This window comes from Podospora bellae-mahoneyi (assembly GCF_035222275.1).
Source record: "Podospora bellae-mahoneyi strain CBS 112042 chromosome 1 map unlocalized CBS112042p_1.2, whole genome shotgun sequence".
In the NCBI taxonomy this organism is placed as follows: domain Eukaryota; kingdom Fungi; phylum Ascomycota; class Sordariomycetes; order Sordariales; family Podosporaceae; genus Podospora; species Podospora bellae-mahoneyi.
Window position 1 is genome coordinate 930,291 of NW_026946360.1, and position 27,081 is coordinate 957,371.

At 52.1% G+C, this 27,081-nt stretch overlaps 10 protein-coding genes across 10 annotated transcripts; 6 read left to right on the forward strand and 4 right to left on the reverse strand.

The window, feature by feature from the left end:
* Positions 1–382: 382 nt before the first annotated feature.
* QC761_124020 (uncharacterized protein) lies at positions 383–1,561 on the forward strand (the record flags this gene model as incomplete). Its single annotated transcript, XM_062875663.1, has 2 exons — positions 383–450; positions 505–1,561. 2 exons carry the CDS (start codon positions 383–385, stop codon positions 1,559–1,561), a joined length of 1,125 nt encoding a protein of 374 aa, XP_062736260.1.
* A 49-nt stretch (positions 1,562–1,610) lies between these two features.
* QC761_124030 (uncharacterized protein) lies at positions 1,611–2,198 on the reverse strand (the record flags this gene model as incomplete). The annotated part of the gene is made up of 3 exons (XM_062875664.1): positions 1,611–1,615; positions 1,698–1,991; positions 2,048–2,198. 3 exons carry the CDS (start codon positions 2,196–2,198, stop codon positions 1,611–1,613), a joined length of 450 nt encoding a protein of 149 aa, XP_062736261.1.
* Positions 2,199–3,059: 861 nt separating this feature from the next.
* REX4 (3'-5' exonuclease) lies at positions 3,060–4,079 on the reverse strand (the record flags this gene model as incomplete). The annotated part of the gene is made up of 1 exon (XM_062875665.1): positions 3,060–4,079. One exon carries the CDS (start codon positions 4,077–4,079, stop codon positions 3,060–3,062), a length of 1,020 nt encoding a protein of 339 aa, XP_062736262.1.
* ESA1 (Histone acetyltransferase) lies at positions 3,765–6,112 on the forward strand (the record flags this gene model as incomplete). The annotated part of the gene is given in 3 exon segments (XM_062875666.1): positions 3,765–4,177; positions 4,188–4,613; positions 4,681–6,112. The coding sequence occupies 2 exon segments, from the start codon at positions 4,537–4,539 to the stop codon at positions 6,110–6,112; spliced, it is 1,509 nt and encodes a 502-aa protein (XP_062736263.1). The 5' UTR covers positions 3,765–4,177; positions 4,188–4,536.
* A 595-nt stretch (positions 6,113–6,707) lies between these two features.
* MCM6 (MCM DNA helicase complex subunit mcm6) lies at positions 6,708–9,836 on the forward strand (the record flags this gene model as incomplete). Its single annotated transcript, XM_062875667.1, has 3 exons — positions 6,708–6,991; positions 7,045–9,502; positions 9,561–9,836. The coding sequence occupies 3 exons, from the start codon at positions 6,708–6,710 to the stop codon at positions 9,690–9,692; spliced, it is 2,874 nt and encodes a 957-aa protein (XP_062736264.1). The 3' UTR covers positions 9,693–9,836.
* On the reverse strand, positions 9,673–13,352 carry QC761_124070 (uncharacterized protein). Its single transcript, XM_062875668.1, has 3 exons — positions 12,304–13,352; positions 9,823–12,255; positions 9,673–9,725 (listed from the first exon to the last, which is right to left on the reverse strand). Exons 1-2 carry the CDS (start codon positions 12,449–12,451, stop codon positions 11,792–11,794), a joined length of 612 nt encoding a protein of 203 aa, XP_062736265.1. The 5' UTR covers positions 12,452–13,352; the 3' UTR covers positions 9,673–9,725; positions 9,823–11,791.
* Positions 13,353–14,198: 846 nt separating this feature from the next.
* QC761_124080 (uncharacterized protein) lies at positions 14,199–16,550 on the forward strand (the record flags this gene model as incomplete). The annotated part of the gene is made up of 1 exon (XM_062875669.1): positions 14,199–16,550. One exon carries the CDS (start codon positions 14,199–14,201, stop codon positions 16,548–16,550), a length of 2,352 nt encoding a protein of 783 aa, XP_062736266.1.
* Positions 16,551–17,045: 495 nt separating this feature from the next.
* Positions 17,046–18,877, forward strand: QC761_124090 (uncharacterized protein; the record flags this gene model as incomplete). The annotated part of the gene is made up of 2 exons (XM_062875670.1): positions 17,046–17,107; positions 17,168–18,877. 2 exons carry the CDS (start codon positions 17,046–17,048, stop codon positions 18,504–18,506), a joined length of 1,401 nt encoding a protein of 466 aa, XP_062736267.1. The 3' UTR covers positions 18,507–18,877.
* An 8-nt stretch (positions 18,878–18,885) lies between these two features.
* Positions 18,886–20,799, reverse strand: RAD18 (E3 ubiquitin-protein ligase rad18). Its single transcript, XM_062875671.1, has 2 exons — positions 20,138–20,799; positions 18,886–20,087 (listed from the first exon to the last, which is right to left on the reverse strand). Exons 1-2 carry the CDS (start codon positions 20,646–20,648, stop codon positions 19,312–19,314), a joined length of 1,287 nt encoding a protein of 428 aa, XP_062736268.1. The 5' UTR covers positions 20,649–20,799; the 3' UTR covers positions 18,886–19,311.
* A 274-nt stretch (positions 20,800–21,073) lies between these two features.
* QC761_124120 (uncharacterized protein) lies at positions 21,074–26,616 on the forward strand. The gene is made up of 6 exons (XM_062875672.1): positions 21,074–21,498; positions 21,701–21,806; positions 21,860–22,298; positions 22,358–22,448; positions 22,508–25,672; positions 25,736–26,616. The coding sequence occupies exons 3-6, from the start codon at positions 22,123–22,125 to the stop codon at positions 26,372–26,374; spliced, it is 4,071 nt and encodes a 1,356-aa protein (XP_062736269.1). The 5' UTR covers positions 21,074–21,498; positions 21,701–21,806; positions 21,860–22,122; the 3' UTR covers positions 26,375–26,616.
* The last annotated feature ends 465 nt before the right edge of the window (positions 26,617–27,081 follow it).

A 27,081-nucleotide genomic window follows, 5' to 3' on the forward strand; every position in this document is an offset into this window, starting at 1 on the left:
GGAGGGAAAGGGAGTTGTAATGGAGACCTGTCAATCTGGATGTTCCAATCCAGAGCCCATGATACCAAGCAGGGCCTGATGCTGACTGAGTTGGCGTAAATCTTCTGCTTTTGTGACTTTTTTTTGCTTTGAGGACAGCGATCATCTTTTGGTTGGCGAGTTTGGAAAAGGAACCGAGGCACTGGCGTCATCGGTTTCCATATCCGTTGGTGCGGGGGAACGTGGGGAAGGCGGATCCGGGTCGAACTCCTTAGCGCCGGGATTCGATTTCTTAAAGGGACGACACCCAGTGGCTCATCAAGGTTGACCCCTTCCGTTACTACTGACTGCATTTATGTACATTAATTGATATCTCGATTTGAGGTGATTCATCACATTCACCATGCCTCAAAATCAGAGCCTCACCATCAAGCCTATCGAAGGTGCAAAGCCGGGCAAGGTCTATTATTCGTGAGTTTTGGCGTTCCCATGCAACTCTCTCACCAAGTATTAATAAGCTTGAAGCCTTCACCTCAACACATCACCTGTTCCCACGCCCGGACCGGGCCAGGTGCTCGTCAAAGTGCGGGCCAGCGCTCTCAACCACCGCGACCTCTTCATCCGCCAGCACCTCTACCCCGGCATCTCCTTTTCTGCCCCTTTGCTAGCCGATGGTTATGGAACTGTGGTATCACCAAGCTCATCACCGTTGTACAACAAGCCCGTCTTGGTCACACCCTCGCGCGGCTGGATTTCATCCCCTGACGGCCCGGAACCCATCCCTGCGACGGAAACCAACAGGGAGGAAAAGGAATGGAGTGTAATCGGCGGGTCGGCTCGTTATTCTGATCAAGGAACGGCTCAAAGCTTCATCGTGGTACCCGAGGAGGAGGTATTTCCTGCTCCGGGCCACTTGACATCCGCGGAAGGGGCTGCGCTGCCTTTGGCTGGGCTGACGGCGTGGAGAGCGCTGATCACAAAGGGGGAGGCCGAAAGAGGTCAGAATGTGTTGGTCACGGGGATTGGCGGAGGTGTCGCGCTCGCGGCTTTGCAGTTTGCGGTGAAGAAGGGGTGCAATGTTTATGTTACTTCCTCGTCGCAGGAAAAGATCAACAAGGCGTTGGAAATGGGCGCCAAGGGTGGGGTGTTGTATACTGAGGTGACTTGGGAAAAGACACTGCTGAAGCAGCTGCCCAAGACAAGACCGTTTATCGATGTCATTGTCGACGGGTCGGGAGGAGATATCGTCGCCAAAGGAATCAAGATGCTAAAGCAGGGAGGCAAGATTGTGGTGTATGGGATGACAGTGGGACCGAAGATGGAGTGGAACATGAATGCCGTGTTAAAAAATATTGAGTTGAGAGGCACGAGCATGGGCAGCAGGGCTGAGTTTGGGGACATGGTCAAGTTTGTGGACGAGAACAAGATCAAGCCGGTTGTCAGCCGGGTTGTGAGCGGTGGGTTGGAGAACATCCAGGGCATCGATGGGCTGTTTGAGGATCTCAAGGGTGGCAAGCAGTTTGGCAAATTGGTCATCCTGGTAGACGGAGAGGAAGAAGGGGCGAGGTCACCCAAGTTGTAGGGATGTGTGCAACTTCTCTGTATCAATCTCTAGCCTTTTTGCTGATGATTTATGCTGAGCTCAGCTCTTGAAACGCTCGCGTCTTTTGTTTCCCTAATGTTCAGGCAACCTTCCTTCAAATCGTCCCACTACTTACTATCCCCATTATCAAGAGAATGAATTGCCGCGGCGACACCCACCCACTCCTCCAGACTCCTTACATACCCATCCGCCGCTGCGTCAGCTAAGCTTTCATGACCCCAGACCACTACCTCGTCAAACTCAGCTTGCACCTCCAGTTTCCCATGGCTATCTTTCTCGAGATCTATCACATCTGCCTCTCCGTTCTGATCTGGTAATGATGAGATGGCAACAACACCTTTGTATCCTTCTGGCAATGCGACGGGCTTGCCTCTTAGCTTGCGGCCGCGGAAGTAGGCTTCTTTGATGCCTGCAGAGAATGTTAGTCATGGATGAATAAGACCTGGAAAATGCTAGAGGGCATACCTGTTGATGTTGATGTTTGTGGGTCCCAGAAGGACTGTATTGGTCCGACTGGCCCGGTATGATGGATTTTGCAAGGGAGAAGGTGGGCCGTCGTTCTCTTTGGCGAAGAGGAGGCAGAGCCAATGTCAAGAATTGGTTGCGATGTTCCCATTTTGTAGATTCGATCAAAGAAGGATGAAGTGGATATCCTTTCTGGTGTCTTGAATGGGATGAGTTGAAGGAGCGCGTCAACAACGGAGAGTTTAATCGAAACGCGATTGGAGACGCGTCGCATGTCCACCAAGGTTCTCAGGTGGGGCGCCCTGACCCTAACCCGGCCGCGCATTTGATGCCCCTGACACAGTTCCGCCATCACCGTGAAAGACAAACTGGTTCCAACACAGGAGATTAAATATTTTGATTGATCTCAGTTACATATGAGGAAACTCTGCCTTGCACTCACACAGGACACTGAATATCGGCGGGCTTGCGGCAGTGAAGAACGACAGGGGTGATGTGATGATGTGATATGGCCCTCAGCAGATATGAGACGAGCAGTTCATACTGAGGAGTGGCCCTTCCAATTATTTTACAAGATGGCCTCGAAAAGCTATCCTTCCATTTGCCTCCTGTGACAGTCCATCGACCCGCCACATCATCAAAACCCATTCTCCGCCGACACGAACCCCATTTAATATGTTTGGTGGTGACACGATCGATATATCGTGCATGTTTCTCCAAGAGCGGGCAAGGTCTCGCTTTGTGTCAGTAATCTTCAAGTGAACGCATTCCTCTGCTGTTCATGGCGGCCACATGCGATTCGCGATGACTGTCTTCGGAAGAAGGATACCATAATATCAGTGGCCTTAACAGACTGGGTCATCTCCTGTCAATCGTCGAAGGCGGTCCAGATAAGTTAGGACACTCCTGTCAGGCTGGGGACAGCCTTCCATTCTGCTTCCAGCATTGACACTTCCAACAGCCAGCGTCAACTGGTGATCTACAGATGATGTCTTTCATATTCCGTGCCCATTCACTTTCTCTTCGACTTTTTGCCCTTCCCTGCTTTGTTCGGCTTCGGTTTGGTCTTGACATCTTCCGGATATCGGTTCGCGTGCTCCATGTCGAAGGCCGGCTTGTGTTTTCGAAACAACAGCATGGCCACCCTTGCGTCTTCGATACTGCTGTGCTGGCCCGTTTGGATCTCCAACCCCAGAATTTCCTTCGCCAGTGCTTTCAAAGCAGGTTTGGGTCCGTTCCCGTACTTCTTGAACCCCGAAAACTTGGCTGTATCCCGTATCATCTTCATTGGATGATCAAGGTCAAGACACTTGAGATCATGCTTGACATCGTGACCGACAACTATCCTGCCTTTTAAAAGCTTGGCTACTTCAGCCTGAACTTCAGAAAACGGCCGGGCATCCCTCATGTGTTTTGGCGCGATGCCAGATACGGCAGTTCGCCAATCCGTGACCTTTTCGCGCTGGAGAACGTAGGAGTCGTAGATTTGGGTGCCATGGAAATCAGTTATTGAGACACGGGCGAGGGAAGAGTCAACGCCACCGGGACCGAATCCGACCATTTCGCAGTCTATCGCCAGGTATTTCGTCCTATCCAATGAAGCTGTTGGGGAGAGGCCCTGGTTGGGGTGGCTGGGCAAAGAGGACAGGAGGGTGGGGGAAATAGTGAGGTTGTAAGCTTCCGACAGTGACTCGTGGGAGATGCCATGGTTTTGCCTCAGAAACTGAATAGATGGTTGGTTCGTGAGAGGGGCCGTCGAGGTGACTGGTTGAGAAGAGACAGCGCCCATTTTTTCCGTTGAACTGGTTGCCGAGGTCGTATTTGTTGGTTGTTTCTTCGGGAAGGAGAATGTTCTGGTCCTTTTTCTTTTCGGCTTTGAGTCTTGATCATCAGATGCTGACTTCCTCTTCTTATTGTTGGCAGGGGCTGAGGGACTGGCTGAGGTTGATGAAGAGGATGCTGGTTCTGAAGCAGATCCAGCTTTGAGGCGTGCTTGCAGAATCTTCCAATTCGATGAGAGTTCTGGGGCCATGATGGCGGATTCGAAATTTGGTAATGTTATTTCAGGAGCATCCAGTCAGGATTTATGAACCTCGACAGTATTGATGATGTTCTAGGCGTTGGAGTTAAGTCCTTTTGAGTGAGGATAAAATACATTGAGATTTGCACCATGAACGAAAGTGGACTAGTGAGGTGAAGTTTCGAAGGGGTTAGGGTTGGCACCGCGCCTGCTTGAGATTTAAGCCAGGGACTTTTTGAGCAACAGCCGCAGCCATCAAGGTGCCTGACATGGATTGTTCTGGGCCACTGGCGTGGCGCCAGAAATTTTGGACCGTGCCCCAGAAGTCCATCTTTTGGAGGGGCAATTAATTCACTGCAACAGCTCTCAAATCCTAAGCTGAACTGCAATCGAGTACTTTGTAGCCGAGTCGCATCACGACGCCCATCCACTTCCCATCAACCTCCGACAGCGCGCATCAAAATTCATCATGAGTCCTAACGGAGAAGCAACCGCCGGCCGCGATGAGCCACGGAAAAAGGGTATCGCGACAGCGGACACTCTTGTGTAGGGATTGCTCCTTGTTCATATGTGTGTCGCATTCGTGGCTGGCTGTACTGACATCTTTCAACAGCGCTGGATGTGTCGCTTATGTTACAAAAGATGGCGAACCGCGTCGTGCAACCATTCTGGGCATCAGGGAGACCAAAAGTGGGCGCCAATGGTATGCAAACTTCGACAGCTTTAACAAACGTCTCGACGAGTGGGTGCCGCAAGCAAGGATAAACTTCGACAAGGAGGTCGAGTGGCCGAACCCCGAAAAGGATAAACCAAAGGACCCAAAGAGCAAGAAGACAACCGCCGCAACATCCAAGAAGTCACAACCGTCGAAGAAGAACCAGAAACGAGTCAGTAAAAGGGAACAGTCGGTTGCATCCGAAGGCCAGACGCCACACCCCTGGACGGAATATGTCGAGAATGGGCAAAACAAGGATAAGAATCAGGAGACGGAGGAGAAATCCATGGGGAGTTTGGAAGTGGGAGGAACACCTGGCGTTCTTGGACCAGACGAAATGGAAATCGACGAAGACGAGACACCAGCCGGCGCAGCCAAAAAGGACAGCCTCGGCCCTTTTAGTCGTCAGCAAGAGATTGAAAAACTCCGGACGTCAGGGTCCATGACTCAAAATCCAGCTGAAGTATCACGGATCCGAAATATCTCACAAGTCGAGTTTGGACGGTACGTGTTGTTTCCATGGTACTTTTCGCCATACCCCGAAGTGTTCAGCCAGGAGGAGTCCATTTTCATCTGCGAGTTCTGCCTGAGCTACTACGCGGACATGAAATCTTTCTCAAGACATCGGCAGAAGTGCACACTTCAACACCCCCCGGGAAACGAGATCTATCGGGACGATTTTGTGTCATTCTTTGAGATAGATGGCAGGAGGCAGCGAACGTGGTGTCGGAACCTGTGTCTGTTGTCAAAGATGTTTCTTGATCACAAGACACTTTACTATGATGTCGACCCATTCTTGTTCTACGTCATGACGACGAGAGACGAGCGAGGGTGTCATCTTATTGGATATTTTTCCAAGGAAAAGGAAAGTACAGACGGTTACAACGTTGCGTGTATTTTGACGCTCCCACAGTATCAGCGGAAAGGCTATGGTCGACTTCTGATCCAATTCTCGTACGAACTTTCCAAGATTGAGGGCAAACTTGGATCACCGGAAAAGCCGCTCTCAGATTTGGGTTTGCTGAGTTACCGCCAGTACTGGTCAGAAAACATCATCGACCTGCTGCTTGGCTTTAGCGAGAGAGATGAGAAGTGCACCATCGAAACCATTGCACAGCACCTTGCCATGACGGCCACCGACGTTGAGCATACCCTTCAGGCACTAAAGATGCAGGTCTACCATAAGGGTGAGCACAAGATCGTGCTGTCGGACAAGCTAGTGGAACAGCGGGCCAAGAGCAGAGCGAAACAAAAGAGACTGATTGATCCTGAACGGATCCAGTGGAAGCCACCCGTGTTTACAGCATCATCAAGAACTTGGGGTTGGTAGGATGATCCCAAACTTAGACTTATGTGGTTAGGGGTAGGCTCAATGGGAAACGAGGGCTTGCCAGTTCAGCTTATTCTTGAGAGCGTACCAGCTGCAACTTTGGAAGTACTTTTGGCACCCTCTCGACAGGAAAAAACAGTCAGTCTACGCGACTCGACTTTCTGAACGCGAGGAAATGGACTGGTCAGAGTAGTAGAGAGGACACGCTGTAAAATAGGTAATGTAGATGATTAGACGACAACCAATCATGACGGTATATGCATGTATTGAGTACCGTGTGCAGATTATATGCATATCTTCATAACGGGGCAATTAAGCAGGCCCCCACACTCGCGTTGCCCCTTTTTGACTAAATCGCGTGTCCCGCGTTTTCTCGCGTTTCTATTGACTCGGTGGATCTTCCGTCTCTGTCCCTGACAACGCAGCTTCTTTGCGACAATCTTTCATCCCAGTCAATTTTCCCCGTTTGGTTTTGGTCGCATCTACAACCAAACAACCCAACGAGCCACTACTTAAGCTGTGTCTCTTACACCGGCTGTAAAGAGACGACAGACGATTCCACTTGTACGGGAAACGAATTCAATAATAACGAAAAATGGCAACACCATCAGCCTCCAGTGATGCTGGGTTCATGATGTCGGATGGTCTTTCGAGGACACCCCGCGCCGGCGTGAGACCACAGTTCCCTTCCAGCGGGAGACCTCTTCCTTCGGAAAGTCTGGGTGCGCCCAGCGACGATGAAGGTGGTGGCGGTGGTGATGGCTTTGCAGACGATCAGGTTCCAGTGAGAGCCAGACCGACAGATCCTGCCAATATTCCCCGGGTGGAAGATAGCATTGGACGCATGGTGCAGGATCACTTTGAGAATTTCATCGAAGGGTATGTTGCCTTGTCCCTTGCAGAAGCGACCAGCACTGACAATTCAAGGATAGATTCGTCGAGACACCGACTTCCTCTGGCCAGCCTACCTCCTCAGCTGTGACCACAGACCGCTATTATGTCGCCCAAATCCATGGCATGCGTACCTATCAGTTGTCGACCCTATATGTCGACTACAAGCACCTTTTGAGCTGGAGCAACGGCGCCCTAGCCGACGGTATCATGAACAACTACTATCGTTTCCTGCCCTTCCTAACAGCGGCGCTCCACAACCAGATCGCGAAGCACGAGCCTCAATACTTCAGGGAACACAGACAGCCAACCGCCTCAAGCCAACACCACGGCACTGGTAGCAGCACCCTGGGTGGAACTGGTACGCAGTCCGAGATGAGCAGCAAGACCGCCAACCAGCAAACTGACAAGCTGTTCGCCATCGCCTTCTACAATCTCCCCCTTGTTTCCCGAGTCCGGTCAATGCGAGCCAGGAATGTTGGCCAACTATTGAGCATCAGCGGTACCGTTACCCGCACATCTGAAGTCAGGCCCGAACTGGCCCTCGCGACGTTTGTTTGCGAAGGCTGCAGAGCTGTTGTTCCAGACGTCGAGCAGACCTTCCGGTATACGGAACCCACCCAGTGCCCCAATGCTACTTGCCAAAATAGAACCGCGTGGAGGCTAGACATCCGGCAGAGCACCTTCGTTGATTGGCAGAAGGTCAGGGTGCAGGAAAACAGCAGCGAAATCCCTACAGGGAGCATGCCAAGAACGATGGATGTGATCCTCAGAGGAGAAATTGTGGACAGAGCAAAGGCAGGTGAAAAGTGCATCTTTACAGGCGCCTTGATTGTGGTTCCAGACGTCAGTCAGCTCGGGCTTCCGGGTCTCAGGAAAACGGCGGTGAGGGATGATAGGGGTGCTGATGCTGGCGGGAGTGGTGTTGGTGGTTTAAAGGCGCTTGGTGTCAGAGATCTGACCTACAGACTGGCCTTCCTGGCGTGCATGGTCACGCCGGATGTGTCTTCTCTTGGTGCCTCTGGTGAGGCCCAGATTGTGGACATGATCGGCAGCCTGAACGGTAATGTGGCGGTCGAGACGGCGGAGAGCTTGAAGGAGATGCAGGATGCCACGCTGAGCTCCTATACACAGGCTGAGGTGGACGATCTCCGTGCCATGGTACACAGTGATCACATTTATTCCAGACTGGTGCAATCGATTGCGCCAATGGTGTACGGCCACGAGATTGTGAAGAAGGGTATCCTCCTGCAAATGTTGTCTGGAGTGAGCAAAAGCACGGCAGAGGGGATGCAGCTTCGTGGAGACATCAACATCTGCATCGTCGGTGACCCATCAACCTCCAAGTCTCAGTTCTTGAAATACGTCTGTAACTTTGCTCCACGGGCAATCTACACTTCTGGCAAGGCCTCCTCCGCCGCCGGTCTCACGGCCGCAGTGGTCAAGGATGAAGAGACTGGAGAGTTTACCATCGAAGCCGGCGCTCTGATGCTTGCAGACAACGGCGTCTGCTGCATTGACGAGTTTGACAAGATGGATATTGCCGACCAGGTCGCCATTCACGAAGCGATGGAACAGCAGACAATTTCCATCGCCAAGGCCGGTATCCAGGCCACCCTCAATGCTCGCACCTCTATTCTCGCTGCCGCCAACCCTGTTGGAGGTCGGTACAACCGCAAGACATCTCTCCGCGCCAACATCAACATGTCCGCTCCTATCATGTCTCGCTTTGATCTTTTCTTCGTTATTCTCGACGAATGCAACGAGCAGGTTGATCGTCACCTGGCCTCTCACATCGTCGGCATCCATCAACTCCGTGACGAGGCCGTCGTCCCAGAGTTTTCGACCGAACAACTCCAAAGATACATCCGTTTTGCCCGAACTTACAGGCCAGAGTTTACCGACGAGGCCAAAGAGGTGCTCGTGCAAAGGTACAAGGATCTCAGAGCCGATGACGCGCAGGGTGGCATAGGCAAGAACAGCTATCGCATCACGGTCAGACAATTGGAAAGTATGATCAGATTGTCAGAGGCCATCGCCAAGGCGAACTGCGTTGAGGATATCACGCCAGATTTTGTCAATGAGGCTTACAACCTGTTGAGGCAAAGTATTATCTCTGTGGAACACGATGATGTCGAGGTTGATGAGGAGGATGAGCAGCCTGTTGAGGACGGGGCTGCCTTGAGAGCGGCTGCTGACGCAGCTTCGGGATCCGTTCCTCCTGAAGCTGATGGCGAGGGTGATACAGCCATGGGAGATGCAACCGCTGCCGCTGTGCACAAGGAGAAGCAAACGGTTTCGTATGACAAGTACATCTCCATCGTGAACTTGCTTGTCAGCAAGGTTGCCGAGGAGGAGACATCTGGAAGCGGCGAGGGCATCGAGGGCGAGAAACTTGTTCAGTGGTATCTGGAGCAGAAGGAGGAGGAACTGACTGGCGAGGAGGACTACGAGCAGGAGTTGGCACTGGCTAAGAAGGTGCTCAAAAAGATGGTCAAGGTGTGTAGCTTTCAATATCACACGGTTGTGAATCGATTTGCTGACATGGGCGTAACAGGACAACATCCTCATGGCTATTCGTGGCGAAGGCATGCAAGAAGATACGGAGAATGGCAAGGCCGGACCCTCGGCCACGGCGCAGAAGATTGTCTATGTCCTGCACCCCAACTGCGCGGTTGAGGACGTATGAGCTGGTCTACCGCATGGCGAAACACCTAGAAATCTGGAGAACGGATAAGCGCGTAAGCATGGCAGGGAAGGTAAAGCGAATTGGCTGGGAGCATGGAGTTGTATATCGCCTGGTTTTCAATGATACCTACTTTTGAGACTGTGATTCAACCGTTCCACACAGGTGTGGATGCTAACTGACCAGCGTTTGTCCCAGCTGGTTTGAGCGGGGGCGTCGCAGCATTAGATCATTGTTGCTTTTTCCCGCAGCTTTTTGCGTGTACTATTTACAACCATACCTATCACCAGTAAGAACAATCTTGCCAAAACTTTTCATCAAGTCAGAGCCGGTGCCTTCGGGTCCTCCAAGCACTGATCCACCCTCATCAACCTCTTCCCGCTCGCTTTGGCCAGTTTGATAAACTCGGGCAACAAGTCCACCGTGCTTTGGTGCAGGTAATGCATCACCATCAAGTTCCCGCCCTTGGCCAGATCGCGCTTGAACGCATCGAGCTGCTTGTTGGGAGTGGATGATTCAGCCCAAAGCCAGTCCTCCACGTCGATGCTCCACCCAACAATATACGGCTCTGGATCGTTCAGGTTTGCCGCCAGGCGCTGTCTCATTCTCGCACCTTCTGTTCCGAACGGAGGGCGAAAGTAGGACGACAGTAGGTTTGGAAACACCTGGCGGACGGCACCAATGTCGTTTTGGATCTCCCAGTCGATGGCTTGCTCGGTGGCGAGGCCTTCCATCTTGGGGTGCGTGTAGCTGTGCAGGGCGATCTGGTGGCCGCGAGAGGCCATGTCTTTGTACGCTGCTGCCAGGCCGTTGCTCTGGTCTAGGAGGGGCAGGCCAACGGTGAAGAAGGTGAGGGGGATGTTGGCTTCTTTGAGGATCTTCATGACCTGGGGGATGTACTCTGGGTTTCCGTCGTCAATGGCAAAGGCGAAGGAGTTGGGGCGGGTGCAGGCGAACACTAGCCTGCCCGAGGCTAGCTTGGGCGGGATCTTGAAGTTGGACGGGATGGAGGTGACGATTTCGATCTTGGTGATTGTTGTCGGCTCTGAAGTGTAGAAGCCGCGGAGGTTGAAACCAATGACGCGCTGGAGGTTGATGCTGAAGTGGGTGATGGGGACGTAGATGTCGGAGGTGGTTGCATAGCGAGAGGCTTCCACGGAGTCCCAGGTCTCGGGGTAGGGGGCCATCGTCTCGTTGCACTTGGAGTTGTGTTGTTGGAGGGCGATACTAAACTTGTTGCTACCCGAGTACGCGATATGGAGATAGCCTCCTGTCAGGTTGCGGAGGTCGGCGCACTTGTTGGCCAACTGAGTGTTCCAGCTTTGATCAGAGTCGTTGGTACGAATTGTAATGGCATTGTTGCCAAATGTGACCGCCATGCCCTCATCCGGACCGTGCCATTCGCCCAGCGAGTTGGTATTTTCGTTGGAGAATGTGTCAATAACATAACCCTTGGCACTTGGGGTTGTCACCTGGGTTGTTGTGCGCGTGAGGGCAGAGGGAGCTGGTGACGATGCTGGCGCGACGTACTCGGTAGCTGTCGATCCGCAGTAGAAGGACATGGGGCCGAGGATGACGCCCGCATTGAGGCCGGAAAAATAAATCATATCCAGCTTTGTCGTATCGACGCCACTGAACGCTGAAATGGGGAAGGAGTACAGCTTCTCGGTGCCATCGAATGTCCACTTTAACTGCGCTGTTGTCAAACTAACCGTCTTGACGTTGTCTGAGCCGCAACTATCGGACCATCCCAGAGCCACTGAAAAGCTTGTGCCTCGTGCCGCCCTGATCCGGAACGAGATGCCTCCGTATCTGTTGTTGGCATTCAAACAACCGAACTGACTGTAAAAGTACGAGTTGGCATCTTTGGGGTAAAGGAGGACCCTGTTGTTGCTGACAACGACACTTGACATTGTTCCATCATCGCTCGTTGCTTGCCCCATAGCGTTGTAGCCCAAGAATGTAAGACGGGACTGAGAAGCCCAGTCATCAATCAATAAGTTGGAGCACGTTGCGGGCTGGCTGGTGGTGACTGGCGGTGCTATTGTGGATCGAGTTGCGGTAGGGACGATGGTTGATCTTGTCGGTACACCTTAAAACAATTAGATGACTAAACAATTCACTCCAACGAGTGGGATCATACTTGTTGAACCAGGGGACGTTGGCTGAGCCACATTCCCGCATATCCATGTGATATTGCCAATCGACCATTGAACATTGGACTGTGAAAATACAGCCCAAACCCAACCGACAACAGCATCGTAGTTGGGTTCGTTGTCAAAGCCGACCAAGGGAACATTAATTGTCTGGCGGCTTCCGGTCAGGTTCTCGATGATAGTGTAGTGACTCTTGTATGTACCGTCGTTGGCGCTACAAGACGAAGTTGTCTGAAGCTCTAGAGCAAACGAAGCACCGGCAGGGCCCTCGACAGTGAATTGCAATCCTCCATATCCGTTTGTAACGGCAGGTTGACATTCGAATGATTCATAAAAATACGAGGTGGTATCCTTGGGGGTGAAGACAACTTGACCTGTCCCAGCCGCAATGAATTCCATTGAACCGTCATCTGTTCTCAGTTAGACACCAGAAGACAGCAATACGAAAACTAACCCACCGCCGTTTGGGGATTCAAGGTTATTGACACCGCTGGTCCATTTGGTGAAGTTGTCGATAAGAAGATTAGATGTGCAGGCTTGTGCGTCTACTCCAGAGGCAGCCAGCATGCCAGCCAGCCCGGCGGCGAACCAACGCGCGAAGAACATGTCGGGTGTGTCAGACAGTTCTGTAAATATGAAGGAGCAGGGTGTTTATCATGGGCCAAACTTCGAGGAGCATTGCTTGTATATGTATTCTCCGCTTCGCCTCTGAGATGCAACAACTACGGCTAGGGATTTCGGTTGGCGACATGCCCGATCGATCCATGGAGAAAGAGGAGTTTGGAAGCTGCCCCTAAAAACGAATGTAACAAAGTCGATGGTTCAAGGACCACAGTGAAACGTCGAGTGGGCTCAGCTTATAGGGCTTACGCCATGAACACCCATTTCCTGGCAAGAAAAATAGAGTGAGGCGGCATGGATGAAGGGGTAAATTCGCAGCTGGCGAGCCAACCTTACAGCCACCCTCGCTTACCTCCGCGGATTGCAACTTCAGATTTCTTGGTGAGCTTGTACGTTCTTGTGAAAGCTTGTCCCAACATTGCCGCTCAGGGCCATGAACCATGATGTGGAGCGAATATCGAGCTGACCTAGCAACATCAAGAGATGGCGTATCGAGCATACATAGCCTGGCCATCTCGTGTACACAGGGCAAAATCGTCAGTGTGTAACAACAAGAGTCATCGTTCCGCTTTCCGGCTTTTTCGGGCGTCCTCAAAGGAACAACACCAAATGTGCTCCAAATGAATGCTGGCAGCTGTGAGCAAGTTTGCCAGTTTGCCATCCATTCTCGCTCTCAGCGCCTGATGAAGATGTTGGTGGACGTTTAATTTAGCAGTGCGGAGACTTCTCGGCACTCGCATCGTGGCAGCCAAGAGCTTGGCACGCAGATCCCGTACTGCCAAGGTCCTGGGGTCGAGCTTGGATCCAGGGGTGAGTCCAGGTCCCTTACAGATGGTGTGATGGCGAGGATGGTTAATCAAGAGAGCATCAAATGGGTCGGTTCGTCGGCACGATTACCTGGAGCTTCTTTGCGATGGATCCTCTTTCTGTTTGAACGTTACTTCGAATTTTCTATATAGTTTCACGCCAGCGAGTTGGGTATTCAGCCGAGTGGCTATTTTCTGCACCTCACCTCGTTCCAGTCGGCAATCGAGAACTTCAAGGCTGGCGGCGGGGGTTGATTGGAATACATGAGCAGTTCTGTCGAAAATTCACACACATGGAACAATCCATGGCGTGTTTGCCGAGCATAGGTAGGCTGCCATGCCCTAAGCCTTGATCCAACAACATGCATCAATACATGTTAAGCAACACAAGAAATGGCATTCATATCTTGATTATCGCCGTGGCAAGATGTCGATGCATTTCGGGGCCTTGTGTCTTTGAGTGAGCGTCTCTCTTCCGAGCATAGAAAAGGAGCCTTCTTCACAAGGCCCCAATGCTGCACCTGCTCAATGCTACATATAGTTCTCAGTCTGTATTTATATGCAGTAAAAGGCTCATGTTGGCATACCTGGTAGATACCAAGCTTTGGTTCAAAGTTGCGTCATCCTTGAACTGAGCAATTGACATCGTTGACGAGGGCTGCCCGCTGTGGAGTGTGTTATCTCCACGTGATGATACTCACCCCACTGCAATGCCACCCAATTGGCCCAAACACACTTGGAACCCCACTGCAGCAGTCACCACCAATTGCTCCGCCGACAACTGAACCCACTGCACTGAGGAAGTCCCAGTCTCCAGATTCGATACGCATCCCGTGTTTGCGACAGAGCCGTACTTGTCATCTAGCAAACATTTGACATTACCTGAGTTGTGTCCGTTCTCGACAGTTGTTGCCAATCTCAACTCCATGCAACCTCACGAAGATGCGGTCCAAACGCCTTCGCCGGTCCAGTCTCCCCCTCTTGCGGCCTCCTCCATAATGCGATCTCTCTCCGGGTCCCCAAAGCCACGCCCCGGTGCATCCTCCATTCTTTTTTCGCCCACGACAGACCCTCTTTCACAGTCGGAACTCTCTTTGCCAATACGCACAAGCAGTACGAGCCGTCGTCCCCAGTCCGCCTCGCTCTTTCGGTCTACCATTCTCAACAACACCCCACCTGGCTCGCCGCGAGATGCCTCCCCAGCTTCCACCGTACGGTCCACCCGATCACCAGCCCGCACGATGACAGGGTCAATATTCGCCGGAACAGCAGGGTTCAAAGCTTCGCTCCTCGATACAGGGGCTGCCGATTCTCCCGGAGACCCCCTGAACCTGGTGTTGAAGAGCTTCGTACCCCATGTCGCAATACACGCCAGTGAGGATGTTGATGATCTGGTCAACGCAAAGGGATTTGAGAAAGGGCTATGGGAACTTCTGCGTCCATTTGGGGAGCGGGTCATGGGAAAGGTCAATGTCAGGGATAGCAACGGGGTATCGAGAGCATGGGAGGACTTCTCACTCAGATTCACCAAGTTCGGCGATCACTCCAACTTGCAAATTCCAGATGCGCTTGCTGGGTTGAATGGGTCAGAAAAGCAGAGCGGCAGGGCGAAGGAGAGCCTGACAACGGATGTAGAAAAAGTCGTGGAGCGACATCTCAGTTTTGCCGAGGAAGCCTTCAGAGGGACGATGGAGCCACAAACACCAACAAGGATGGGATTAGACGTGGAAGCAACGTCCCCGTACTATGCCCTGTACCTTCGACGACTACTATCTGGCATGCCACTTGCGCCACATGAATCTTTCGCCCACCCAGTTGCTTGTGTTATGGCCATCAGCTCTCGGAATCCAAACCCTATCGAGGCTTTACACCGGCTTTACACAGAAACGAGAGAAGGGGAGAAGCGGTACCCCGTGTGGGTGGATGGGGAATACTTGCGGTATTACATTTTGGTGCATGACGAAGAAAATAGCGACATCAGCAAATCCATGGCCCTTTTCGAGCAGATGAAGAGAAATTTCGGCTTACATTGTCACTTGCTGCGACTAAGAAGCTCTGAAAGCGCCGAAACGGACGACGACAGCATACCATTACCAAGGAGTGATTGGATGACGGCAGCTGAGGAACTGGCAGATATTGAGGAGAGCGAGACGAAAGAGGACTTTGAGGACCCGACGCGACACATTTTCGAGTCAGATGCTACAGCAATACGGACGTTTGTCAGGGAAATGGCAACACAATCTCTGATCCCAACCATGGAGCGCAATATTTCGGTATGGAACGATCAAGTGGCCTCAAAACGGAAAGGAATCAGCGGGCGATTCATGAGCTTGTCAAAAAGATGGGCATTCGGCGGCTCAAGTCGGTCATCTGGGATAGCAAGCTCATCAAGCAATTACGATGCGTCGGGATTCTACAGACCAGACAGCCCGGAGGCTATCATGCGCCGATTGGCAGACTTTGCTTTCATGCTTAGGGACTGGAAGCTGGCCATGTCGACATATGACCTCTTGCGGACTGATTTCCAAAACGATAAGGCCTGGAAATACCATGCGGCCGCCAATGAAATGGCAGCTTTTGCTCTGCTTATCATGCCACAGAACATGTCATCCAAAACCCGCATCGAGACAATCAATCAGATGCTTGACAACGCGTTTTATTCCTACCTGACACGATGTAATTCATTGTATGGAGCCACACGCTGTATAGTACTCGCTCTAGAATTGTTGCGGCTCAGAGGTGGGTCGGGGATAGATGAGGCTGTTAGATGGGGTATCAAAGTGCTCGAGTCGAGGTTAATGGGCAAGATTGGCGACGCACTGCTCAAGGAACGCATGGCAATCTGCTACGCCTCCAAGTCAGGGGCTGGGTCTCAAGCATGGGGTAGCAGGCGGCGCAAGTCGGCCCTCTGGAGCGTGCTCGGTGCTGAAGCCTGGGTCGCTCAGGAAAAGTACATCCAGGCCCAAAAATGCTTGAACGAAGCCAGAAAGATGTATTCGCTGCTGCCAGGGGAAAACGGGATCCAGAGGTTCGAGGTGGCAAGCGACTTTTTGGCCATGTTGAATGATCAGGTCAAACAAGGGTTGCAGGTTGACTTATTAGGGCCCGAGGAGAGCTTGGTAGATGTGGAGGAAGAGACCTTTGATCATGACGATAGACGGACGAGGAGGACGAGCATGATCATTCCTCTTGGAGGGACGACCGCTGCTGGAATGGAAACGGCGCCTTTGCAGAGTCAGGGAGATGTAAGCGGCCCAAGTAAGGACGGGTTTGGTTAAGGTTACCAGAGGCTGGCTGACTGAAGGAATGTCTAGTTGTGCAAAGAAACAGAGAATAGAGCAGTGATATCCCCCGACAAGTGATTGCTCTTGAAGGCTTAAACTTGACCCCTGAGTCCTTGGCCCCACTGCTTGTTGATTGATGCCTGCCGGAGAGTGCTTGGCACCGCCCTTGTGACACGCTGATAAGATAAAGAGAACCAACACAGTCCCTGCACGTCATTGTCCACCACCTGCTATCAATTAAACTTATCGCTGGGCTCAGTTCGAGGGCTACGCCTTTTCTTTCGAGACTGCATCTTGTCGCAACTGTTGCCTGAATTCTGGTTGCCAGGGTTGATTCGGCGCAGCCCCTCTTTGGCGCGGTTCATTTTCTCTAAACACGGGCAAGTGTTTACACCGCTCGTTGCCCTCCTTCCTGTCAACTACAACAAGCCGGTCGAGTCTCAAAACTAGGTACCAATCGAGCAACACCAATCAATACATCCAGCCAACATGTCGCAAAAGTCCCAGTCCCTACTCGATTATCTAGTGGAAAATGAGCCTTCCTTCCGCAAGTATGTCTCGCGTGTTTTGTGGCTTAGGTTATCCTCGTCTGCTAACAAAATATACCAAAGAGCCCGCCTGCCAGCCCTCTATTCCTCCTTTGCAGCCCAGCGAACTCTGAATCCCGACGGCTATGCTGCCAACCTCTCCGCCTGGCGGCGCGCTCTCGCCAAAGTTGCGAAATCCGGACTCGCACCTCCACCCACGTCATCCAGCAAACCTTCCCTGTTCGTATTAAACACAGACGAGAGGCTAGTAAGTGCCTTCGAGACGAAACAGTACGGCCGCCCACTATCACTGGGGCTGGTGATCAAAGAGGCGGTAGAAAACAAGGAGTTGGTGCCACTGAGGAACTTCCTCGAGCAGAAGGAGAGCATCTACTCCCGCTCTTGGTCGGTATGGGGATTAGCGGGGTGGGTCCTCAAGACGGCGGGTGTGACTGATTTCCTGAAGGGTAGCGGGGATAAAGTACCAAAGGGGCAATTTGTCGTAGTGGAAAATGTCGAGGGAGCAGGCAAGGCTTTTGGCGATGGGATCAAGAACAAGGAGAGGCGGTTCGAGAGGACGTTTACCAGGGCGCATTTTGCCAAGGTTTTCAATGATCAGCTTGTCGAAGGGGGCAGTGAGTTGTCAGATACTGATATGGATGTTTTGCTGGTTTTCTTGGCGAGGGATAAGCAAATGATAGACTATGATGGGAAGACGGTCAAGATCAGGGATGGGGAGGGAGAGCCAGAGGGCTTGACGGACGAGGACGCGTCGATTGCTCAGCTCAAGGAGTTGCTGGCTTCTTTGACGCATCAAACGCTCCTTTTGTCCAAGCGGGTCGAGGAACTGGGCGCACAGGCCAAGGAGGCAGTCACGAAACAAAACAGAGTGGCGGCGTTGGCGGCGCTCAAGAGCAAGAAGCTGGCCGAGCAAACGCTGGAAAAGCGGTATGCCACTGTCAACCAACTGGAGCAGGTACAGACTCAACTCGAACAAGCGAGCGACAATGTCCAGATTGTCAAGGTCATGGAGTCGTCATCAGACGCTCTCAAGAGCCTCACGGCGAAGGTGGGCGGCGTTGAGGGGGTGGAAGAGGTTGTCGACAGGCTCCGGGAGCAGATGGCTGATGCCGATGAGGTCGGCAAGATCCTTGCCGAGGCCAGTGGAACAACCGTGCTGGATGAGGGCGAGATTGACGATGAACTCGCCGAGATGGAGAGACAGGAGAAGGAGAAGGACAGGAAGAAGGTGGAGGAGAAGCAGCAGAGGGAAGCCGAGGAGAGGGCGAAGGAGGAACAGAAGGAGGCGGAAGACCTGCGGAAGAAGCTGGAGGCCATTGGCGAAGTGCCTGACAGTGCTCCTGTCAAAGATAAGGAGACGGACGAGGCGGAGGCCATAATGGGTAGGCTTACTCTCGGTTAATGATGTGATCGAACACGAGGTTTGATGGCAATCCATGTATGCTAATTCGAATCTGCGTATACTAGTTCATGCTTAATGAGAGTTGTTATGTGACAGCATGTCGCCATGACTCACTATTACACACGATTTATACAACCATTCAAGTTCCCCACAATTGGGAGTTGGATTCTTTGAGTAGGGATTTTCACAGATGGCATAGGAGTTCGGTAGCATGGCGTCGTTTTGTGTAGGTATCTCATCATGTATTACCCTGAATATGATTGTTTGGAATCACGGGTGTCAGGATATCATGATGTTGTGAGAAGAGCTGGAGTACCTATCAAATACCAACAGGATCAGGAAATGACAACTGTTTTTTTTTTTTTTTTTTTTTTTTTTTGGCCGGGGGCGCTTTTCAGCTATGCTCGTTGCCTCGTCCCAGCCACCGAAAGTGATTATTACTACGTATCTATAGGTAAGGTAGATGCAAAGTAGATGCGGCTAAAATCTATCATGCTGAAGCGGAGAAGGTCTGCCAAACCCACCTCCCACATCACAGGTACCCCCTTGGTCTACCACTTTATGCCGCGTGTAAAGTTTTGCTCCCCATCTGTGCTAAAACAACATTCGTCGCTCAACCAGCAACTGAAATCAGATTATATTCTTCTACGAATTACTACAACACCCAGCCAAGGCCAGTTTTGTGTCCCTTCTACTTGTCGAGCCTGGGTAGGTCAGTAACCTCTCGAGCCGTTAGGCCAGTGTCTATACTCCTCGTGTCGCTCGGGTATGGGGGCTGAGGGTAGCGTTGGGTTGGCCGAGCCAATTATGGCTGTTGATAGTGCGTTGGTTGGGGTTGATGTTGCCAACGCTCCGGGTGAGAGTATGACGGGTGTGGTGGCGGTTGAACTGGTAACACTGGTGTTTGGGGCAAAGGGGCTGATTCCGCCGTTGATGGTGTCGACGTTTTTGGTACCGAAGGCTGTGGGACTGATGAGCTTGCTTCTTGTTTCGCAGCTTCTTCGGCAGCAGCCTCTCTGGCCTTTTGCTCAGCAATTTGCCTACTTCTCCTCGCGTTCGCAATCAAGTCTTTAAAGGAAGAGTCGTGCTTTGCCGCCCAAGCGCCACCATCAAAATCTTTGTCCTTGATTTGAGCGCCTGTGCTGGCTGCTTTGGAGCTGGTGGGTGCCATGGTGCCTATAGTCCTTTCCCACACCTGCAAATCCTGAAATAGAGCCCCGCGGGTCTTGGGATTGGCAGAATCGCAGTTCGCATTCCAAAGTGTAAGCCACTCTCGGTGTCTTGCTTCGAGCATCGTTCGGTTGCCAGCAGTGGACAGGCCAAGCTCTCGCATGATTTTCCGAAGAGCCTGATCCTTCACCATAGAGTATTGAAGAGTTGGAAGACGCTCGGGGGCCTTGGCAGCCGCGGCTGGTGGTCTCGTGGAGGGTGATCGCAGGGTAGAGGCGATCGAGCGGCTGGCGGCTGGCGTGCGTTTTGGTTGAGGCTGGGGTTCACCGGGACACGAGGTGTCAAGATGTCTGTCGACAAGAACTTCTTTCATGCGCTGTTCGCATATAGGGCACGCGACCAGTCCGTCATCTGAGAATCAGTTAGCCTTGTCCTCGGCGGCTAGAACGGGCCCAACGTACTAGGCTCTGGCACATATTCATCTTCACCATCATTGTCATCTTGTAGGTCACCCTCCGAATCCTCAATAGTCAGTTGATTGGATGCTTGTGGTCCCCTTGCTTTGCGATTTCTCGTAGACCTCCTTGGCCGTTTGCTTTCCTGAAACTCGTCGTCGGAGTCGTCCACCTCGGTCGCTTTTCTCTTAGGAGATCTCGGTAGAGCCGGCGTTGGCGTTCTTGCGAGTTTGAGAATGCTATCTCGGACTCCCCTAAATGCTTCGACTGCCTCTCGCAGGGCACCGTTGCCCCGCAGTTTGGAGAGGTCGACAGTCTTCCGGCAAAGCGGGCATTTGCTGTCGGCGGTAAGACACCTCCTAATACAAAGCGAACAGAATGTATGGCTGCAGGAGGTAAGCATCGGTGTTGTGAAGAAGTCCTTGCAGACATGGCAGCGGAGTGCCTCCTCGACGGACTTCAAGCTGGCGAGCGGCGTTCCCAACCAGTCAGTCGAATCTGATACCTCCACCTCCATCTAGGCTGATGAATTTGAATTAAAAAGATTAATCCAAGATCGGCTGAACGCTGGTGGACCTGCAATGTGTTGCCGCGCTGCTGCTGCTTAATTCTGGAGGTGAGCAAGGAAGGACAAGGACAATCCAACACTCTGAAAGCTGCAAATGGTGATGCACGACGCGACCTATTCTTTACTGAACGCGACGGAGCCATTAAACTTAAAGTGGGTCCTGGTTGCCACACCTAGCAATTCCCTTGAAGATCGATCAATCCAAACGTCAATACCCTCGTGGATATCTATCCTCTCTTTCAAATTGTTTCGAGTCCAATTCAAGAAAACTCAATGTTGCTTGTCGATGACTTTCACTCTGATGTTCCAAATCTTGCTGCTCATTCCTGAAGCTGCAGCCAACCCTAGATGTGTTGGTCTTTCAATTGCCCATTAACCACTCGACTCGTACCATACGCATGATGAATTCAGCCAAGGAGCCATTTTCCTAGACGCTAGTCTGTTCACCATATGCGAAGCGTTATTCTTTGAGATGCTACAAGATACTGTTACACCATACAAGCACATGTGGACTGTCTCATTATTATCGTCATACTCCTATCAGCTATCTTCTGCTAAACCTGGCACCGCACTTGCTCTCAGGGTCTGCCATGTAGGCAACACCGATTTCCCCACTTCACGTCAAGTTCCTTTGCAAGGGGACCTTTATACCAAAAACGAGTCTCTATCCGGACTCGATAAGAGGTAAATGGCACTGCCTCGTCTCAGAGGCGTTATTTTGACTTCATCGTTCCCTCCAGCGGTTGCTGCAGAGGCACCCTTAACATTGAGGCCTAACGGAGATCAATTCAGGATTGTGGTGGACGCCTATGTCCATGGGATCATGTTTGGCGAAGGGTTAAAGAAGGGAGAGCTGAAAGCGATAGAGCTTGCATGATGTGCTATCTTTTAAGGCCTTCTACCAAGTAGGTGCTAATTTCCATGTCCTAATGAATAGAAATAGAATTTATGGTGTAAATATCAGTCCTGTACATAGCACGGGCATGCAACCCGGAGCAAAGGTGGTTGAGTGCATATGGGCAAAGAAGAATGAACTGAAACAGGTCCAGTGCCCCGCACGTGAAAGGCGTCGGAGTTGAGCGGTAGGACCCCACCAAAATGCTCCAGGTTGCACCTTTCCTGTTTTGGAGGGAATCAAAACAATGGCTAACCAGATCAAGACGACCCGCTCTGCAAACCCACAACTTTCGCAAAGCAACCATCAACCCTCAACCCTCCCTTTCCCTGATGGCTCCTGGTAATCCCTTCTGAGTCTTACAATCCACCCACTTCCTCGCTCTTGTCTTCTTGTTATTTTTGTTGCTTCCCTTTCTGCAATTGTCCTGTACGCCCTTTGTTGACCTTCGAGACGCGCCGAACAAGCCCAAGAGCCACGAAAACACCATACCCCATTACCGACCACGGCGACCTCACTCGACGAACAATGGCACTTCGAGGGGGCCCTCGACTTCAGGTCGGGTCGGCCGCCTGGGTCGAGGAGGAACGGAACTCTGCCCTCGACATCGCCGAGTCAGAGATAGAAGAATTCTCTTTCTCGGCGCGAAATGAGTTAGATTGGTTGAATGAGCACATGGCCGAGATTTTCTCAGAAAACCAGATGTATGGTCTTGCATGATGATTAGCACGACGATGGAAATGCTGCTGACTACATTTGACAGGAATGTCGCTGAACTCTTCAAAACACCCGGAAAATTGCGTGGGAAAACGCCCATGACAACACGGAAAATCAGACCCTTGGAAACTCGCGTGGTAGGCAAATGTAGTTGGAGGCGGATATGACGCGTCAAATGCTAACTAGTATCTTGAAGCCACTGTCCGATGTCTTTTCCTCAACACCAAAGGACGCGCCTAATTCATTCAGCAACACTCAACGTCAAAGCCCAGCGCGATTGCCACAATTTCAGGTAGCCGAAGACAAGCCTGAGCCCACAGTTTCCAAGAGTACCAGCCCAGCAAGGATTTTAGCGCCCCCTCCTGCCCTAGCTGTTGCGGCCCCATCTTCCCTCCTGTTCACGGACTCCGGTTATCATGGCAGCCAAAGTTGCGACACGGTGAATTTGGATCATTGTGATAAGGACGATGACGTCGATATGGTCGATAGCCCACAGCCTGATGTCGAGACAGGAGATGGCGAACCCAATGTCCCCAGCGGTCTTGCAGAACAACCGAGTCCAACTCTGACGTTCGCCGAGGACGAATTTGACGCTGCTGATGAGAACGAGACACGCCAGCCTACAACCTATGCCTCAACCAGTGGTGGCTTCTCTTCGGAAATGGGACAGTCCAGCAGTCCTGTTGTGGTTCGAACTAAACTCGCAATGATGTCGCCAAGAGTACCATCTCCTAAAAAGACCGAACCCCCTGCCAGGTCGTCACCCGTCAGAACATCACCGCAGAGGCAAGCGCCGACGAAGCCAGCGTCGCCCCAGAAGTCATCTTCATCGCCTCGAAAACCATCCCCTCCAAAATCGTCGCCTGTAAAGCAGACCACGTCTAGTCTTCCGAGGGGTTTCCCAAAGCCTACGGAACATTTTTCTAGCGAAAGACACGAGGAGTCGGAGGAGGATGCCGAGGATGCCAGGTCACCATCAGAGGCCTCAAGTCCCATCAGGCCATTGATGCGCAAGAGCAGTCTGAGCTTCGCCTCTCTGCCCGCCCGCGAGCCATTGACCTCTAAGAGCGGCAGCCGGATATCTAGGACGAGCCATTTGGATTTCAGTCGCCCAAGCTTCTATAATCGCCACACTGGTGGCAAGAGCCTGGGCAACACCAGACAATACTCTGATGATGAGGACAATGAGGACATGGATGTCGACGAGGAGCTCACTGCTCAGCTGGAAAACACCACCAGGATAGCGGAACACAGCAAGACTTACACTCAGCTGTTGCATGATCAGATCAGCATGTTGGGCAAGTCTCAGACTGCTGGCCCAAGACCTTCCAAATCACTGGCGAATCTCTTCGTTCCGCCAGCAGGTCAGACGCAGGCCAACTTGGGATCCGTTACAGAAGCCAAGCTGAAACAATCACCCGCAAAACCGAATGCACCAGCTCCTACTCCCGGAGCATTCCCAGTGGACGATGACGAGGACTGGATCGCGGCCCCAAGTAATGTTGCCACTGCAGCCCCTGCCGTGGTGCCATATAACCCTCGCCCTGAACTCCGCAAGAGCCTCTCCGTCGAAGATATGGAGAATGTGGCAGGCAAGTCTTCGGTGAGCGATACTGAGCATAATATGCCCCCCAGCAGCCCCGCCACCGCTTGGAAAGCCCAAGCTAGCCCACAGTGGCAGAACAGCACTCCGGGGCATTCGAAGTCCGCATCTGTGCCTGCTTTTCCGACACTTGCGCAACTTGAGGGCGGTGATGGTGCTACTCTCAAAAAGACCGTGACGGCGACCCAGCCAACTCTGCCCTCTGTCGAAGAGGATGGTCGCATGCCAACACCCAGCAAATCGCCTACTCGCAGTGCTTTCCGAGACAACCCCCTGAAGCAGGTTAAGAATAAGCTGTCTTCCCTGTTGAGTAGCGCCAAGAACTTGAATGTAAGAAGTGCAGCCATCAGTGCTGAAGGCAAAGCTATGATCTCACCTTCCACTGTGCAGCTTGGTATTCATCCAGGACCATCTGTTGAGTCTTTCAGATCGGTAGACAACGTGATGTACCCCGACCTCACACAGCAGCTTTCATCCACTTCCCGACCACTGAGTCCAGTCAGGTCCAACAGCACCCGGAGAACTAGAGCGTCTACCGAACGAGAGAAGATAGAGGCCAAGGAGCGGGAGAAGGATTCTAGAGCCAAAGAGAAGGAGATGAAAGAGGTGAGGCGAGCAGAAAAAGAACTGGAGAAGTTGGATAAGGCACGTAAACAAGAGGACGAAAAGGCGCGCGTGTTCAGCAAAGAGCAGGAAAGACTTGCTGCCATGGAAAAGCAAGTGGCCCTGCAGAAGGAACGAGAGCAAGAGCAACAACAAGCACGTGCGGAACAAGCTCGCGCCGCTCATTCTCAGTACCGACCCCAACCCCAGGATTTACAAACACCGGCACCATCACGAAAGGGACTTCCGAAGGCGCTTCCCAAGTCGACCCGAACCAGCCCGGGAAGGGCCAACCGCCAACCCGATGATCAAGGTCTCTCTGATGAGGGTGATGTCGACATGGCCGATGCGACCTCAACAGTCACTATGGCGATGCCCCCGTCTTCCATTCAGCGACCCACGACTGCATCGTCAGTCAGGACGCAAGGCATCAAGCGCCCAGTCAAGCCAACCAAGGAGACGCTCTCTAAGACCACTCGGCAAGCGCCAACCGTCATGCGCGTTTATCCTCCCAGTTCTCAACAGTCTCAGTTCCATCCTTCAAATAGCGTCCTGGCCTCCAACCTCCAAGAGACATTAGGTCAGCCACAGCAGCAGCCACCAATGCATGTGAAGAACAAGACCAGCCAGAGTTCATTGAACGAGAAGAAGTCATTGCCCAATCTCAAGATATCAGCCTCTTCGACGGCCTTGAAACGGAAGGAGCAAGAGGAGCGCGAGGCTCAACGGAAGCGCGATGCCAAAGCCGAGCTTGAACGGAGACGCATTGCTGCCCAGAAGCAAGAGCAACAGAGGGAGCGTATTGAAAAAGCCAAGGCCACCAGAGCACCCCCTCCGGCTATTAGGTCACAGCCGAACGGGCCTCCTGATTACAGCATGGCAGACAAGGCTCCTGTGCGGCCTCCTTCTCGGTTGGGTTCCACTATGCATCAGGAAAGTCGACTTGTAAATCAGAGTTTGGCAAGCGGGAAAGCGCCTATGAAGCGTCCACACCAGCAAGAGAATGAGGGCTTTTCCAAATCCAAGTCACAAAAGACCACCCAGGAGACCAAACCTATCAGAATGAGCGAGGACTTTGACCCAGATACTGAGATGGCCGACAGCCAGCAGCGGACAATGAAGCCACCGTCTGTGAGGCCGTCGGCTGGGTTTAAGGTGAGTCGACCGGCAGGCCCCGTGGCGGTTGTAATCTGGGAGGATGCTAAACGGATCACTCAGGACCCTTCCAACAAGTCCATGTTCTCGACAGGCTATGCCAACGTGCCTCCGCCCAGTGCGAGTAGAGACCTTTTCAAGGCCACCGTCACCGCACAGCATCACAGCACCGTCAAGCCGGCTTTGCACAACACAGCCCAATTCGCCAAAGGTGCCATTCCCTTTGCGCCCAACCGCCCTACAGGACAGGCGGCAAATCCCCACAAGACCCCTGCTCGGCCTGGCGCTGGTGGTATTCCAAAGTCAGTCAACAGGACTGCGACTCGATCATCTCCCCGTTTCCAGAACGGCGAGGCTATTGAACTCCCTGAGATTCAGACGGATGACGATGATGATGATGAAGACGAGCATATCATGGTGGCCGATTGGGCAGATTCACCAGCTCTCAAACAGGCATTGCTGGCACAAGAACGCATGGACCCCATGCAAGTCTTTGGACCACCGGCCCCACTCAACATGGAGGAGGTATTTAGCAAGAGCAAGGACAGATGGCACAGATTCAGGGCGAGAACGAGCTCGGCCAACTGGAGTGGAACGGATAGGTTGACAGAAGACGAAGTCAGAAAGGATAACATGGCCAGAGACAAGATGAGACGGGATGGTGGGTGGAGTTACGAGTTGTCAAAAGACATTTCAGGATAAACTATTCTGAGGGGAGATGCATTGTTGGGAGTTTCATTGGTTTAATCTTTCGGTAACAAGTGTATCATATATGTTGTGGGGAATTAGAGATATCAAGGCAAGGGTCTCATGACGACAAAGGGGTTTCCATGTACATCTCGGGAATGAATGGTCAGCATGACGGAGTGCGTGGAAGGAAAGATATCAAGTTTGAATAGGAGTATGCTATGTATGGCCGGCCCTGTTGAACTTCAATCTGGCGCCACTTGCAATCTTGTTTTGTGTCTTGCTTATGTCCGATGTGTTTCGTCAGCGGATTTCGTCTTCACAATCCTAACCCGGACGATGCCTTGATGTTCTTCACACTTCCTTCGCATCTTGAAGTAAAAGACCCGTTCAATGTTTGAGGTGTTCGTAGGATGCCCAGAGTTGGCTTGCTGAGTACGCATCACACTGTTGTTATGCAAGCTGACGTTATGAGGGTTCTCGGGTTCTGGCAGATGACAAGTTCATCTCCCCCACGATAGTATAGCATAGCCTCAGCCCATCCGGGACTGGTCATCCTATCATTTAAATGTCCCGTGACCTGATGCTTCAGCACAATAGTCACTGGAACCATTTCTGCCCTCAAGATCTCCAATCTGAATATGATGGAGGGGGGAAGAACACCTCGTGCGGAGATATCCTGCAATGATGATCAAGTGGAAATGAATGGGCGGGACTGAGGG